The 14,402-nt window shown below is 43.8% G+C and overlaps 1 protein-coding gene across 4 annotated transcripts in view; it reads right to left on the bottom strand.

The window, feature by feature from the left end:
• Positions 1 to 12,753: 12,753 nt before the first annotated feature.
• BMP7 (bone morphogenetic protein 7) overlaps positions 12,754 to 14,402 on the bottom strand; it is a 143,576-nt gene continuing 141,927 nt past the window's right edge. For all 4 annotated transcript variants that reach the window (XM_056548958.1, XM_056548956.1, XM_056548957.1 and 1 more), the window contains 2 exons: positions 14,263 to 14,373; positions 12,754 to 13,504 (listed from right to left, as the gene is read on the bottom strand). In XM_056548958.1, coding sequence (XP_056404933.1) covers positions 13,355 to 13,504; positions 14,263 to 14,373 — 261 coding nt within the window. In that variant the 3' untranslated portion in view covers positions 12,754 to 13,354. The remainder of the gene's footprint in view (positions 13,505 to 14,262; positions 14,374 to 14,402) is intronic.

The raw sequence follows: 14,402 nt of genomic DNA, 5'->3' as shown, positions 1-14,402 counted from the left end.
GAGGCAGCGCTGTGCGGTGCGCCTGACGGACAGGCGCACCGCACAGCGGGGGGGGGGGGGGGCAGGGGTCTGGGCTGGTGAAGGACGGTCGGGCACGGTGCGGAGCGTCTTGGTGTCACCCAGTGCGGGCCGTACCTGGGTCGCAACGCCACTGGATTAGGGTGTGCCTGGGCACACCCAGCACACCCTGTGCGCACGCCTATGCCTACACATATGTCTCAGAGCTCACACCAGCTCAATCTGCTCCCAGAAGGGCTCTCAGGCGTGACTAGGCGTGGTCCAGGTGCAGGTCCTGGCCGGGGTCCTCGCCTGTCACCCTGATCCCAACTGGGTCAGTTGGTTAGTGGCTGGGTTCTGTGACGGATTCCACACAGGCTTGGTCGCCCTCCTACAGTGTACTTATGAATGTCACAATTTGGTGTCAGCCCTTGCTGACACAGAGCCGGTGTCCAGTCTGATCATGTCAGAGCTGGAAAAAGGATTCATGATCGGTCCTTTTGACACGCCTCCCTTCTGCACTTGGAGAGTCAGCCCGCTGGGGCTCGCTACCGGGAAGTTCAATAATAAAAAGAGGTTAATATACGATCTCTCCGCTCCTTATTCGTCTGTCATACCCAGCATCAATGCTTTAATTCCGTCAGAGGAACATACATTACACACCATACATTACTTGGACGATTTCTTGCTGCTTGAACACCCCAAACATACGCTAAGTAACCTTTTCTCACTGCTGGCTTTGTTCAAAGAGATTGGCGTCCCTGTCGCTCCACCCAGCTTGTCTTCTTGGGTATCATCCTGGATACCAGGAACATGCAAGCGAGACTACCACAGGACAAACTGGCCTGAATCCGGGAGCGACTACACAGCCTCTCCAGGTGTCGTACAGTCTCCAGGGTCGAGCTTCAAAGCCTCCTGGGAATGATGGCTTTCGCCATGAGGATTATCCCTCAGGGGAGAGCATTCATTTCCAGGCTCCTGGACCTTCTCCCCTCAGGTCCTTGGCCTCCAGAGATCGGCAACATTCCTGGTTTCAAAGAAACCTCTGCACTGTTCGAGATATATACCATTGTAGCGGCAGCTGCAGTGTGGGGACGGTCTTGGAGTAACACGACTGTTCGCTTCATATGCGACAACACGGCCACGGTCGATATACTAAACAAAGGGCGCTCTAAGTCCCCCCACATCATGCGCTTCGTCAGGAAGTTCGTGTTGCTAGCACTCCAGCACAACTTCCACTTCTCAGTCGAACATATTGAGGGCAGGTTAAATGTTGCAGCTGACGCATTGTCCCGAGCTAACCTGAGGCTGTTCTTTCAGGTACTACCAGGAGAAGATCGAACCAGAACCATGGTCCCCCCCGCTCCAGCAACTGACGGCCAAGCCACCTACTCAGCAGTGGCTATCACTCTAATCCGAGGTTCCTTAGCACCCAGCACGATTCGGGGCTACGATTCTGCTCTGGCGTCTTTCACTACCTTCATGCACAATTTAGGTCTGCCTGTCACAATCTCGGTGCATTCTTCCCTAGAGTTCATTGGTTTTTGCCACTCCTCCTTACACTTGTCCCACAATACCATCAAGCTGCACCTCACGGGTACTCAGCACCACAGGTCCTTGTTGCACCCTAACGCACCGTCACTGCTTTCCGCACGTCCCATCAAGGCTGCTCTCAGAGGTGTGTCACTTTCTTCACTTCACAGGTCACCTTCCCGTGCACTGGGGACCTCTTCAGGGCCATGTGCACCCTGCTAGACACTCACCCGTTCGGTTACCACCTAAGTACAGTCATCAAAGCGGCCATTCACCTCGCTTTCTATGGCTTTCTCAGGCCCGGTGAGTTCACGCGTCTCGGGCACAGATCACCGGGCCTGACCCTGGGCCAGCTGTCGTCTAGTGGCTCAGGTTTCACCCTCTCTCTGCTGGCCACCAAAACCTGCAGGTGGGGAGCGTCCGTCCGCTACTTTCCCACGTCACATCGTTGGTGCCCGGTAGCTGCCCTATCGGCCTTACTAGCCATGTTGTCGGGGCGAGCGGCGGATGGTCCTCTTCTACCTCTTGGTGGCCAGGCTTTAACGTCATCACAGTTCATCAAACACGTCCGGTCACTCATCACCATGTTGGGTAAAGACTCTGCAGGCATCACAGGGCACTCATTCAGAATTGGCGCGGCCTCGGCTGCTTCTAGACACAAAGTTCCAGCTCACGTGATCAAGAAGCTGGGTCGTTGGAGTTCTGCTTGGACCGTTATGTGCCCGACCCTTCAATGGAAATGGCAAATGTATTTAAGATACTGGCTCTGTAAACTAAATAAAATCAAATTGCACCCTATTTCTGACTTTTTGCCCTCTTTAGGCGTACCCACGGTCGCAGTACTTTGGGCACACTTCAACCGCTGTTTCCTTACTTCTTCTTATGTTCCAGGTTCCATAGGAATTCTAGGTTAGGTCGATAAGTCATCCTAATCATGTTTTCACCTTAGGTTATTCATTCATGGCTCTTCAAGCCACGACCACAAATATAAGATAGGGCCAGGGACTATTGATAGGATTCAGATTATTGGGCAGACTAGATGGGACAAATGGTTCTTATCTGCTGACACATTCTATGTTTCTATGATGCAGAAATAGGTGCAGATTTTACCCATGTGATCAAGTCCTAACTGTCTGCATGCAAATTCTGAAAACTTGTCATTAGCTGTTACTTCTCACAATTGCCAGTTTGTTACAACTATTTCCAATCCCGACAATCCTCAGATTCATTTTACTGCACTGAAACCTTGCAACAAACTATCAGGACAAGAAGACATATCTATAACAGACCCTCAGCTGTGAGTTGTGTTAGGTTTGTACAGGAGTTTAGCCTTGGGGGGTCTGATCGAAAATGTTACCATTCACTGACAGCAAGAATGTGAGGATTGCAGGGAATTGAAATACTAACAATAATGAAACGTTGCAGAACTGAGGGGTCTGTCTCAGCAGCACATTGGGGGGCATTTATTAAGATGTGTGTGATTTAGTTCATTTTGTGTGTGACTTCGCCAAATTTATTACATGGTTGCAGGGCATGTGATACATTTTGTGGAGGATAAACAAACATTTTCTGAAATTTTACTCTTCACATGCACCAAAATGCTACGCTAGGTCTGGGCTGGTGTAGAGTTGTGCCTTATTGGGGGGGGGTTTGTGACTTTTTTGTGAAAGTTGCAGTTGATAAATTCATTACCACTGCACAATACTAACCCTTAACCCTTTTTTTTTTTTAAAAGGTGTAAATCGAAAAGGTGCAAAAAAAAATTGCCTGAGACGCAGCGCTGCGCCTAAATAGAGACAAATCTGCACACACAAACAGCTCTAAAGACAATGATAAATGCCCCCAATTGTCCTTATTACAAACTGAATGAAGAAAGTTCTGAACTTGTAGAAATGTGGGGAATTTTCTCTGGATGCTGGGAGGTTGATCTAAGCCGTGTTTATAAACAGGATATACGTCCTTGCGAGACACACTAAGTGGTTAATCTATGTTTAAGGAAATCTTGACTGTGTGTTTAGAAAGCCTCCAGTGTGAATTCCTGCCTAACTATGGGATCGCAGCCACAGAACTAGATGTTGAAAGCCTCTCATACCTGGGATACCATTATAAGAGATAACAGGCTGGGCTGAGGATAATTGTATTATTTTAGGCATTTCTCTGAGAAGCGGATATGGGGCCATTTAGTCATCACTCGCCGCTCTGTATGTCAGCGCCAAACATTTCATCCATTTACCTCCAGGTCTGTGATGTGTCAAATCCTGGGTCCCTGGGGATGGAGAAAGTGTCCAAGGTATTATTAAAATAATTCTGCCCCAAGTGGCAGAATATACTGTATACAGTACTGCCCCCAAGGCCCCACTAAATTAATTCACCAATATTACAGCTCACTCAGTGTGGTTAAAGGGCAACACCGGACTCAACTGCTAATATGGGGAGTAGTGTAGTGCAGGAATAACACTGAAATTATACTGTACAGGACAGAGATTTTTTATCAAATAGGAAATTCCTTTTATTCTTTCTCCACATTACATTAGGCTACAGCAATCACCCTCTATTCTGTCTTTTCTTCCTGGAAAGCTTTTTTCTGCATTAACCATGAGCAATTTAATATATATATATATATATATATATATATATATATATATATATATATACAGTATGTAATACACAACTATTGTTTATTATAATACTGTATGTACAAGAATATAACTACTATAATACTGCCTCCTATGTACAAGGATATAACTACTATAATACTGCCTCCTATGTACAAGAATATAACTACTATAATACTGTCTCCTATGTACTAAAATGAAACTACCTATAAGACTTTCTCCTATGTACAAGAATAAAACTACTATAATACTGCCTCCTATGTACAAGAATATAACTACTATAATGTAGGTCAGTAGAAATAACGCTTCAGCACTCACCTATGTTTCAAATCCTTTATTCGGGCATCAAATCCAGAAATAACCGCTGGCCAGGGGTGGGGAGGGAGCGAGGATGCCGCTGCAGGAGCAGCGGAGAAGGAGGCGACTAGTTTAGCAGGTTAAACCGCTTCGTCTGGCCTCTCGAAGGCCAGACGAAGCGGTTTCACCCGCAAAACTAGTCGCCTCCTTCTCCGCTGCTCCTGCAGCGGCATCCTCGCTCCCTCCCCACCCCTGGCCAGCGGTTATTTCTGGATTTGATGCCCGAATAAAGGATTTGAAACATAGGTGAGTGCTGAAGCGTTATTTCTACTGACCTACATTCCTGGATATTGTTCATTTTCTGCTTCATCTTATGCACCCCTATTTATCCTTGTACTGTGGATGTCACCTGTCCTTCCAGTGACTACGCTGCAGGATTGCCGTGATACAGTGGTGCGGTCTCATCCTCCTCTCTACCACGAATACTATACTATAATACTGTCTCCTATGTACTAAAATGAAACTACCTATAATACTGTCTTCTATGTACAAGAATATATCTACTTTAATACTGTTCCCTATGTACAAGAATATAACTACTATAGTAGGTGCAAGTGTAGAAGGAAAAAAAAAAACGCACTCACCCACTCTAAATGTGCTGCGGACAAGGAGGTTTTTATGACCCCCGGCTGAATAAAAACCTCCTTGTTTTTTTTCCTTCTACTCTTGCACCTATTATTGGACTTTTTCTGTTTAAACCTGCACCCCTAACATATGTCTGCCTACCCGATCTCCTGGAAGTACTACTACAGCCATAACTCATCTAATACATCTGGACAGCGCCATCTCCTTCTACACTCTACTTATTTAACTACTATAATACTGCCTTCTATATACAAGAATATAACTACTATAATACTGTCTCCTATGTACAAGAATATAACTACTATAATACTGTCTCCTATGTACAAGAATATAACTACTATAATACTGCTGCCTATGTACAAGAATATAACTACTATAATACTGCCTCCTATATACAAGAATATAACTACTATAATACTGCCTCCTATGAACAAGAATATAACTATTATAATACTGCCTCCTATGTACAAGACTATAATTACTCTTATAATTATTATAATACTGCATCCTATCTATAAGAATATAACTACTATAATACTGTCCCCTTTTACAATAATATTACTATGATAATACTGCCCCTTATGGATAGAATATAGTTATTCACTAATGGCATGACATCCTGCATTTATAGGTATTTTATCTCTTAGTAAACGGTTACAAGTAGAAGTCATGACTGAGCTCGTGGTGGTTAATGTGGAGGTGCAGTTTCTCTCATCTAGGTGGGTTGGCATCTGTAAGTACCCCTGTGTGTGGGCCCAGAACACCCCCACCCTTGGAGGCTGTGATTTTATTGCCATGACGCTATCTCAGAAGTATTTTTGCAGTAAACACAACTCATTTACCCCTCTCGCCTCCTTTTTTTTCTCAGCAGCTGTTGACATCTGTAATTCAGGAACAATCATGAACTTTCCAGCACTGCGTCCGTCCGGCTGTAAACACATCTGAAATCAGCAGCACCACAGATCCCAGGTAGCCCTCCTCCCCAGCAGTAACATGAGAGTAGCGGGTGTTACTCGTAATAGCTATTTCATCATTACCTGATTTTTAAAGGAGAACTCCACCCTTGGCCTCCCTCAGTCTGCAGCATGTACCTGTTCTTGCACATCTCCCCAGGTGTCTCTCCTGTTTGTACTCTGAAGCTTCCAGACTTCTCCTGAGTGGAAGATACTGTCTTGGTTTAGATTTTATTTCTTGCATATATAGCACCAACATATGCTGCTCCACTGTACAGAGCGTTCTCATTCTCATCAGTCCTTCCTTCCTACCCACAGACATTACCAGTGTTTTTGGGGCATGGGGAGACTTATTTCATAGAGTTGGACCAGGTCATTCTGTGGGAGTCCTGGACCCCCATCACATGACCCCCCTACACCATACTTGCAGCCAGTCATCAGGAACACCCATACAGCATAGAGGCTGTCATAGTATCCCTGCTCTGGTGTCCCCATGAAGGGGTTAACATGCTATTTTCAGTCATGAGGAGGAATCAGTGGTCCATGTAAGTTGCCTGTGGTTAAAGTCACTTTGTATTAGTTCCAGAGTTGTGGGTTCAGAGCACCAAGAAAGGTCAGAAGGGGGAAGGGGACAGAATAAAGGTGCTGGGATTGTTTAAAACATCCTAAACTTTGAAGCCCTGGAAGAAGTTTATAAACAAATGAATAAAACTTTGCAGGGTTTAAGGATAATGATGTCCTATGGTCAGGGGGGTAATGATGTCCTGCAGAAGTGTCAACGTCCTGTACCCCAAGTGTCAGTGTCATTATCCTGTACCCCAAGTATCAGTGTCATTATCCTGTACCCCAAGTATCAGTGTGTCATTATCCTGTACCCCCAAGTATCAGTGTCATTATCCTGTACCCCGAGTGTCAGTGTGTCATTATTCTGTACCCCAAGTATCAGTGTCATTATCCTGTACCCCAAGTGTCAGTGTCATTATCCTGTACCCCAAGTATCAGTGTGTCATTATCCTGTACCCCAAGTGTCAGTGTCATTATCCTGTACCCCAAGTATCAGTGTCATTATCCTGTACCCCAAGTATCAGTGTGTCATTATCCTGTACCCCAAGTATCAGTGTCATTATCCTGTACCCCAAGTGTCAGTGTCATTATCCTGTACCCCAAGTGTCAGTGTCATTATCCTGTACCCCAAATGTCTGCGTGTCCTCATCCTGTACCCCAAGTGTCTGCGTGTCCTCACCCTGTACCCCAAGTGTCAGTGTGTCATTGTCCTGAACCTCGAGAGTCATTTACCTCTCCCCCATGTTTCTGCCTGCCATTGTCCTGTACCACAAATGTGGGAACACAATGGAATCTCCCTCCAGAGATTCCCAGGATGCCCAGTTCCGACAAGCAATTAGGACCGCGCAGACTGCATTGCCATCCCCATAACAGACAATGCATTTCTTATCGGATGCGCTTAGAAATGCATTGCTCTCTCTGAGGATGGCTATGTAGTCCACGTTGTCCTATTGCTAACTGTTTGCCGGCACTGGGCTCCCTGGGACTCTATGACGAGAATTCAGTTGTGTGAGCCCAACCTTAGTGTACTAAATTCTCCTAGTTCTTACCATATTGGTCGGTTCATCAGGTTGTTACGGTTATGTATAATCCACAGAATTCGTATTTATGTCCAATTATTTTCAGGCCAATGACTTATGGGTAGTGAAGGAATTTCCTCTTTGAAATGTAATCTAGTCAGGACTGTATAGGTTACTTGTATGTCATTGGGGACACAGCAGACCGAGCGCACTTGATTTTGTCTCAGGTCTGAGAGAGGTGAAGGCTCAGGGGTCACATTTTACATTCTTTCCTGAAGCATCTGGTGGAGATTTAGGGGTCACAGAGCAGCCTCACCTTACCCCCGTCATCCATCATTATTAGGTGGCTCTGTGTTTAAGGATTAAACCAGAGGTGGGTAATCTGCGCCAATAGGGATCTGTGTAGGTCAGCCGAGCATCTAACCTACCCATAACTCATGTCAGGAGCAGCAAGTGTAAGGAAATACCTTCGTTCATGCATCTGGATTAACCAATGAAGTGCTGTTACAGGGTAGAACCAAGCTCTAAAATATCCTAAACCTATAATGTGACTAATGTAGTTGGGTACATTATACTATAGTGTTTTATTATTTTGGGAGCCCAAAACTGCTGAAAATGTCTGCAACCGAAAACCAAGTGCTGCTTGACATGCCGCACAACCTGAGGATTTCTAGGTGTTGCAAAACTACAACTCCCATCACAGTTAATTTTGCAACATCTGGCCAGGCACAGATCAAGCTAAACTACTTATCAGATTTACATAGTTTTTTTCTCACACAGAATACAATGTACAATTTGTGTTATAATCTGCATGAATACCATGTGGAATCTGAGCCTTACTATTTACATTTAAAGGGGTACTCCACCCCTAGACATATTATCCCCTACCCAAAAGGATAGGGGCATAAGATGTCTGATCACGGGGGTCCGGCCTCTAGGACCCCCAAGATCTCAGTGCAGCACCCAGCCGTCACACTCCATCCCATAGACATAAATGGAGGGGGCATGGCGTGATGTTACGACCACGGCAGCCCGCACCAACCACTCTGAACATAATGTTCAGAACGCCTAGTGCTGCACGGAGATCGCTGGGAGTCCCAGAGGCTCCCTCCCATAGATTTGCATTGAGGGGACGGGGCGTGATGTCACAAGGGGGCAGAGTAGCAACGTCACAAAACTCCGCCCATGTAGTCGTGACCCTTCAGACACTGAGCGAACATCGCTCTGTGCAGTTGCCACAGGTGGGTGTCTGCATGAAAGATTGCGGGGGTCCCAAGCGGAAGGACACCCGTGATCAGACATCTTATCCCCTATGGGGTTCACATGGAGGAAATCTTCTGATCTCTCTAATGCCATGACCCTGGCACGTTACTATGTCTTCCTTTGAAACTGACAGAAAATCAAAAGGACATCTAATATTGTCCTAGTGATCAGTGGGTTTCCCATACTAGAGGACTTCAGTGGAACTGGCATCCCGCAGGACTCAATATAAAACTTGTGGGAGTGGGTGGTTTTTAGTCTTGTGCAGGCGGGAGAGGGTGGTCACAGAACATAAAATGGGTCCTACAAAAACCTGTGCAGTCCCGCAAACCTCTAAAATGTAAAAAGAGGGGCCCTCTCTAAAAGCTGTGACAAAAGGTTTGGGGGAGCGGGCGGGATTGGACACACATATTGTGGTAGCAGGACACACACCTTGTGGGAGCAAGCTGTAATAGTGAGAAATCCAGCGGGAGCTGATAGGAATGGGATCAAGAAAGCAGTCCTATGATCAACTAAGCGCGTCTACCTCCATTAAAATGCCATGATTTCTGTATCTGAGTTATGCCAGAGTTTTGAATATGAAACTTTAGGCTGTATCTCTCTGATGGGTCTCCCACTAACACTTAAGGGGTTTTCCAGGACTTATTTTTATTGATGGCCTAAGCATAGTCAGTGGTCTCCAAACTGTGGACCACCAGCATATGTTATCAATATCAGATTTGTGAGAGTGCCCCAAATCTGTACATCAGCTGATGGAAGGGGCCACAGTGCTTCTGCCTCTTCATTTCCTAACAGGCACAGCTCTGTAAATTCAACAGTGGTTGTGCCTGGTACTGCAGTTTGTCCCATTTACTTCAATGAAAAATTACATGGCCTGAGAAAGGGAACTGCACCTCCCAGAACACATCAACTGCATCTTTTCTTGTTTTATTTTTTTGAATTTAATCCCTTTATGTAAGTTTACACACCGTAGTCTTAAGCATAGGCCATTAATATCCAACTGAGGCAAATGTGTATTACAGTTTCTTACCACAGTTCCTCTAATGGAACTATGTTACTATGCAACCATATGCAATGCTCATCTTAATAGGGTGCTAACCAAGTGCAATGTCACTTCTTTAAGACCCAAATATTTCTATATATTTTAGTTATGTTGAGGAGTCTTTCTGTTCTAGCACTTGGAAGGGTTTCTGACTCAGAAGCCACCGCCAAGACACTGTGTTGAACATCATTGTATACACACTCAGCATTAATCCACAACTCCACAATCTCTGAGTTATGCCAGCAGGTCTCCCATAAAAACTAAGAGTAATCCTGAAGACATAACAGTGCCAGATACTGTTTCAGTGAGTCTCGATTGACAAAACCTTCTGAGATGTCAACAGAAGAAAGGAATGTCCAGTGCAAGTAGATACGGAATGGAGCAATTTATTGCAGAATGTTACCTCGGTACAAGGACATAGTAGACAATGGCGATGCATTTCGGCCCTACAACTGGGCCTTAGTCATACAACTTATATCTGGATGTACAAGCCTTATCTAGTTGTCTCCCTCTACTCCGTCACCCCATTAGCAATACAGGCATTATCTTGGTTCCTCAATACATACTCAAATTATTCACCTACATTACAGGAGTAAATTCTTCAAGGATTAACTATTACGTCATAATTTTTTTATGTTTAAACAGCAGTTTTATCTTCAAATTACTGGCGCTTCAATGGGGGTAAAGTTCTCCCCCTCTCTCGCCAACATTTATAGGTGTTGGTGGGAAAGGGGGACAATCTTCTCCCCTTCGAACCCTTTTTTGTCTTAGATTCTCTGGTATGGTCGCTACATAGACGACCTCCTACTCATTTGGGGGTCGGGAGTCGCGACCATACCAGACTTTAATATGTATCTGAATGACAATATCCACGACTTGAAATTAACAGTATCTCATGAGGCCAAGGTGGTGAATTTCCTTGATTTATGTCTAACAGGTTGTAAAGAAAAGAATCGGGTAATGACTTCCACTTACAGAAAGAACACAGAAGTTAACTTCATCTTGCACGCATCTTCATGTCATCCTTCAAATGTTATCAGAAATTTGCTCGTAGGAGAAATGATCAGAGCCTGCAGAAATTGTTCTGCAGAATCTGATTTTGAGAGGGAGGCTCTGCCAATTGAAAAGCGACTTCTGCTTCGTGGTTACTCCAAACGGGATGTGACCCAAGGGAAAGCCATTGCCACATGTAAATCACGTAACACACTAATTTCTTCCAGTAACATACAAGTTAATAAATCAAAATCTCTAGAAGTGGATCCACCAATCATTTGTCATCCACCAAGCAATGAGTTCCAACAAATATGTGGAACTATGCATAAGTACATGCCCAGCACACAGGGATACAAATGAATATCAAGACGAGCCCCCACAATCGGCCAACAAATTTCTCCTAGTTTATTCTCTTTAAGAACACAAACGCCTACTTGGGTGCGTCACGTGGGCTCCTTTAGAAGTGGACATACATAATGCATATGCTGTAATTACATGCTTAATTCTAGTTCCATGTTGTCCACATATACTGGAAACACACACAAAATAGGACAATATATTAATTGTAATACGTCCTTTGTTGTGTATGTGTTCACATGCCAGGAGTGTGAGGTGCAATATGTGGCTTCACCACTACTCCATTAAAAGTCTGCATATGGAAACATATTTCGGACATGCAGCACTGCAACTCAAGGCACGTGTCCATGATATCAAAGCATTGCACTGAGGCACATAAGGGTAGCACAGCATCCCTGACATTACAAGGTCTAGAACGAGTGATATCCCCTGTTAGGGCTGGGAATACGAAACAGAAATGACTGGATCTTGAGGTCTACTGGATTTTTAGATTAGATAGCCGTATCCCAAGGGGACTTAATAAAAGAATGGACAACATTTTACATTATTAATATGGCATATATTTTTATATATAATAAAAAGATAATTGTCTATATATTTTTTCCATTCTCTTTTATTGTGTCCCCTGTAATAATGGTTGTGTCCTCCATTTTTCCCTATTTTTTTTTCAGTAGTGGCCTATTACATCATATTATATACACCTAATTATCACACATATGGTTTAGAATTTTATGCTTTTTTCTTTTTTTGTTTTGTTTTTACAAGCCAGTCGATTGGGGAATGACTTCTGCACTAACAGGGACTTTTATTGATAGTCCCTATGTGCCGTACTCATTCCTAGTTTATGTTATGTGTGCCATGGCTTTTGAACAATCACAATATATATGTGTTTATTATTATATATTATTATTTGTTTATTATTATATGTTTTTTGTGTTGTGATTAGTTTGGATTAATAAACATATGGATATATTTTTATTATATGTTTTTTTCTACATGGCAATGCATAATTTTATGATTTCTTATATCATCTATGTTGCCCCTTTTTTTCACATGGATAACAGACTGCTCTTTCTACAGCCTAGATTCACCTGTGCAAATGGGGAGGAGGAGGCACACCGGGATGCACCTCCCTTATGGGGAGGTCTAGGTATTTGCTGTCCTCTATATAAGGCTTGTACATCCAGATATAAGTTGTATGACTAAGGCCCAGTTGTAGGGCCGATACGCATCACCATTGTCTGCTATGTCCTTGTACTGTGGTAACATTCTGCAATAAATTGCTCCGTTTCGTATCTACTTGTGCTGGACATTCCTTTCTTCTGTTGCTACTTGTCCTAGGCGTAGACCTCGCCAGTTTGAGCGCTTTGGGCTTTGAGGGAGAGAGCTGAGAACCTGTGTTTGCTTTCTACACTTCTGAGATATTGTAATGACCCTTTTCTTCTTTGATGGTAGGAACATTCGTACAACGTGACCAGTTTTTTTTACCTCAGGATGTTAAGGAGATTTATTTCCATTGTGTGCAAGGAGATAATTTTGTGGATTTCACGGAGGACCACACTAAAATAGTTTTATTTTATTATTATCTCATCTTACGATTCCGTACTGGAGCCTCAAATCTGACACAAAACAGACCAAAGTCAAATGTCTCAGTCATTGTCCAACTCCTTTTTGTGCCAGTAGGTGCCAATGAGATAGGAAAATCCTAGAGATCCACATATAAAATCCAATCCAATCTAAAAGCTGATGTTTTACTGCAGAATGTTTTATATCCTGGGTTCTAAACCATATTGGAAATTGTACAGAACGCAGAATGTAGCATTGGCGGTGCATTAATAGCGCTGCACTAAAAGCTCGTCCTCCATCCTGTGTTACAGGTAAAACCTGGTTCCACTGAATGTAACAGATTCCGGGTCCACGAAGATTCATGGTGTGGGTAGACACAACTGTCACATGATTAGTATGCACATGGGTGGCAGTACTGGACATTCTGTACTGGGCGAGTGCGGTACATGTTCTTGGCTGGTTGGATCTCATACAGCTGCAAATCCTGTAGATGTGACTGGAGGACCCCCTGTATTAATGACACCCACAGGTCCTGACCACCATGTTCCTGTACTTTTTAAGTATCACATTGGAGCTGTCATCAAAATAGAGGACAGAAATGGCGGTGAGCTGGGTGGGGGCGCAGCACGGCTTGGGAACTGTGTCCGGGCTGATAAAATGAACCTGAGTGGAGATAGAAGAGCAAGTTTTGGTTATAAAAGACCTTCCCCACGATGAAAAGGTAGTGTCCATATAAAAAGGCATACTCTTCACCTAAATTTCCACTTGTCTAATAAAAAATGTTTTCATTCTATCCAGATACACAGTGTAAGCTCCTCTTATGTCATCTAGGAGTCACAGGTATGACAGAGTAGGCTGAAATGAATTGCATTGTATATTAAGCCCAGGCTGTCCACCCATCATACTTTATACTGCAGATTTGCTTCTTTAAACTGACTGCTGTACATAAGCACTAGCTCAGGAGTCCGAAAGACTTACAAACAGAGCCAATGGTAATAACATTAGGCTTCATTCACTTCAATGAATGAGCTGCAATATCACACCACACCTGAGGTCAGGTGTGGTGCTGTTTTAAAAAAGTAAAAACAAACTCTTTTTCTATTAATCAGAAAACCGCTTCCCAGACAAAGAGGAGGAGACTCCATAAGGAGGAGAAGCCTGGATATAAAAGATTGTTCAGGATTAGGAAAACATGATTGCTTTATTGAAAAAACATCACCACACCTTTTCTCATGTGGATTGTAATACAATTCCATGCCCATTAACTTCAATGGGGCAGAGTGCAATACCAGACACAACATATAGATGGGCATGGGCTTGTTTCTGCAAGAAATTAACTATATTTTCTAAGCCTGGACATTCCTTTTAACTTTACAATGACATAATTTGGATATAGAACTATGCCACTATACAAAACATACCAGTGTCTGTACGATAGCGTGGTTTGTCGCATTCATGTAGGAATTTAAAGGAAAAGCGCATTCCCCTTCACAGTAATATGCGGCGTAACCCTCAGGAGCGATGATCCAGTCCTGTGTAAAGCAGAGAGTAACATGTATTT

This window comes from Hyla sarda, chromosome 12 (assembly GCF_029499605.1).
Source record: "Hyla sarda isolate aHylSar1 chromosome 12, aHylSar1.hap1, whole genome shotgun sequence".
NCBI lineage: Eukaryota > Metazoa > Chordata > Amphibia > Anura > Hylidae > Hyla > Hyla sarda.
The sequence above is the reverse complement of the archived record's forward strand: the minus strand, read 5'-3'. Positions and strand labels throughout refer to the sequence as shown.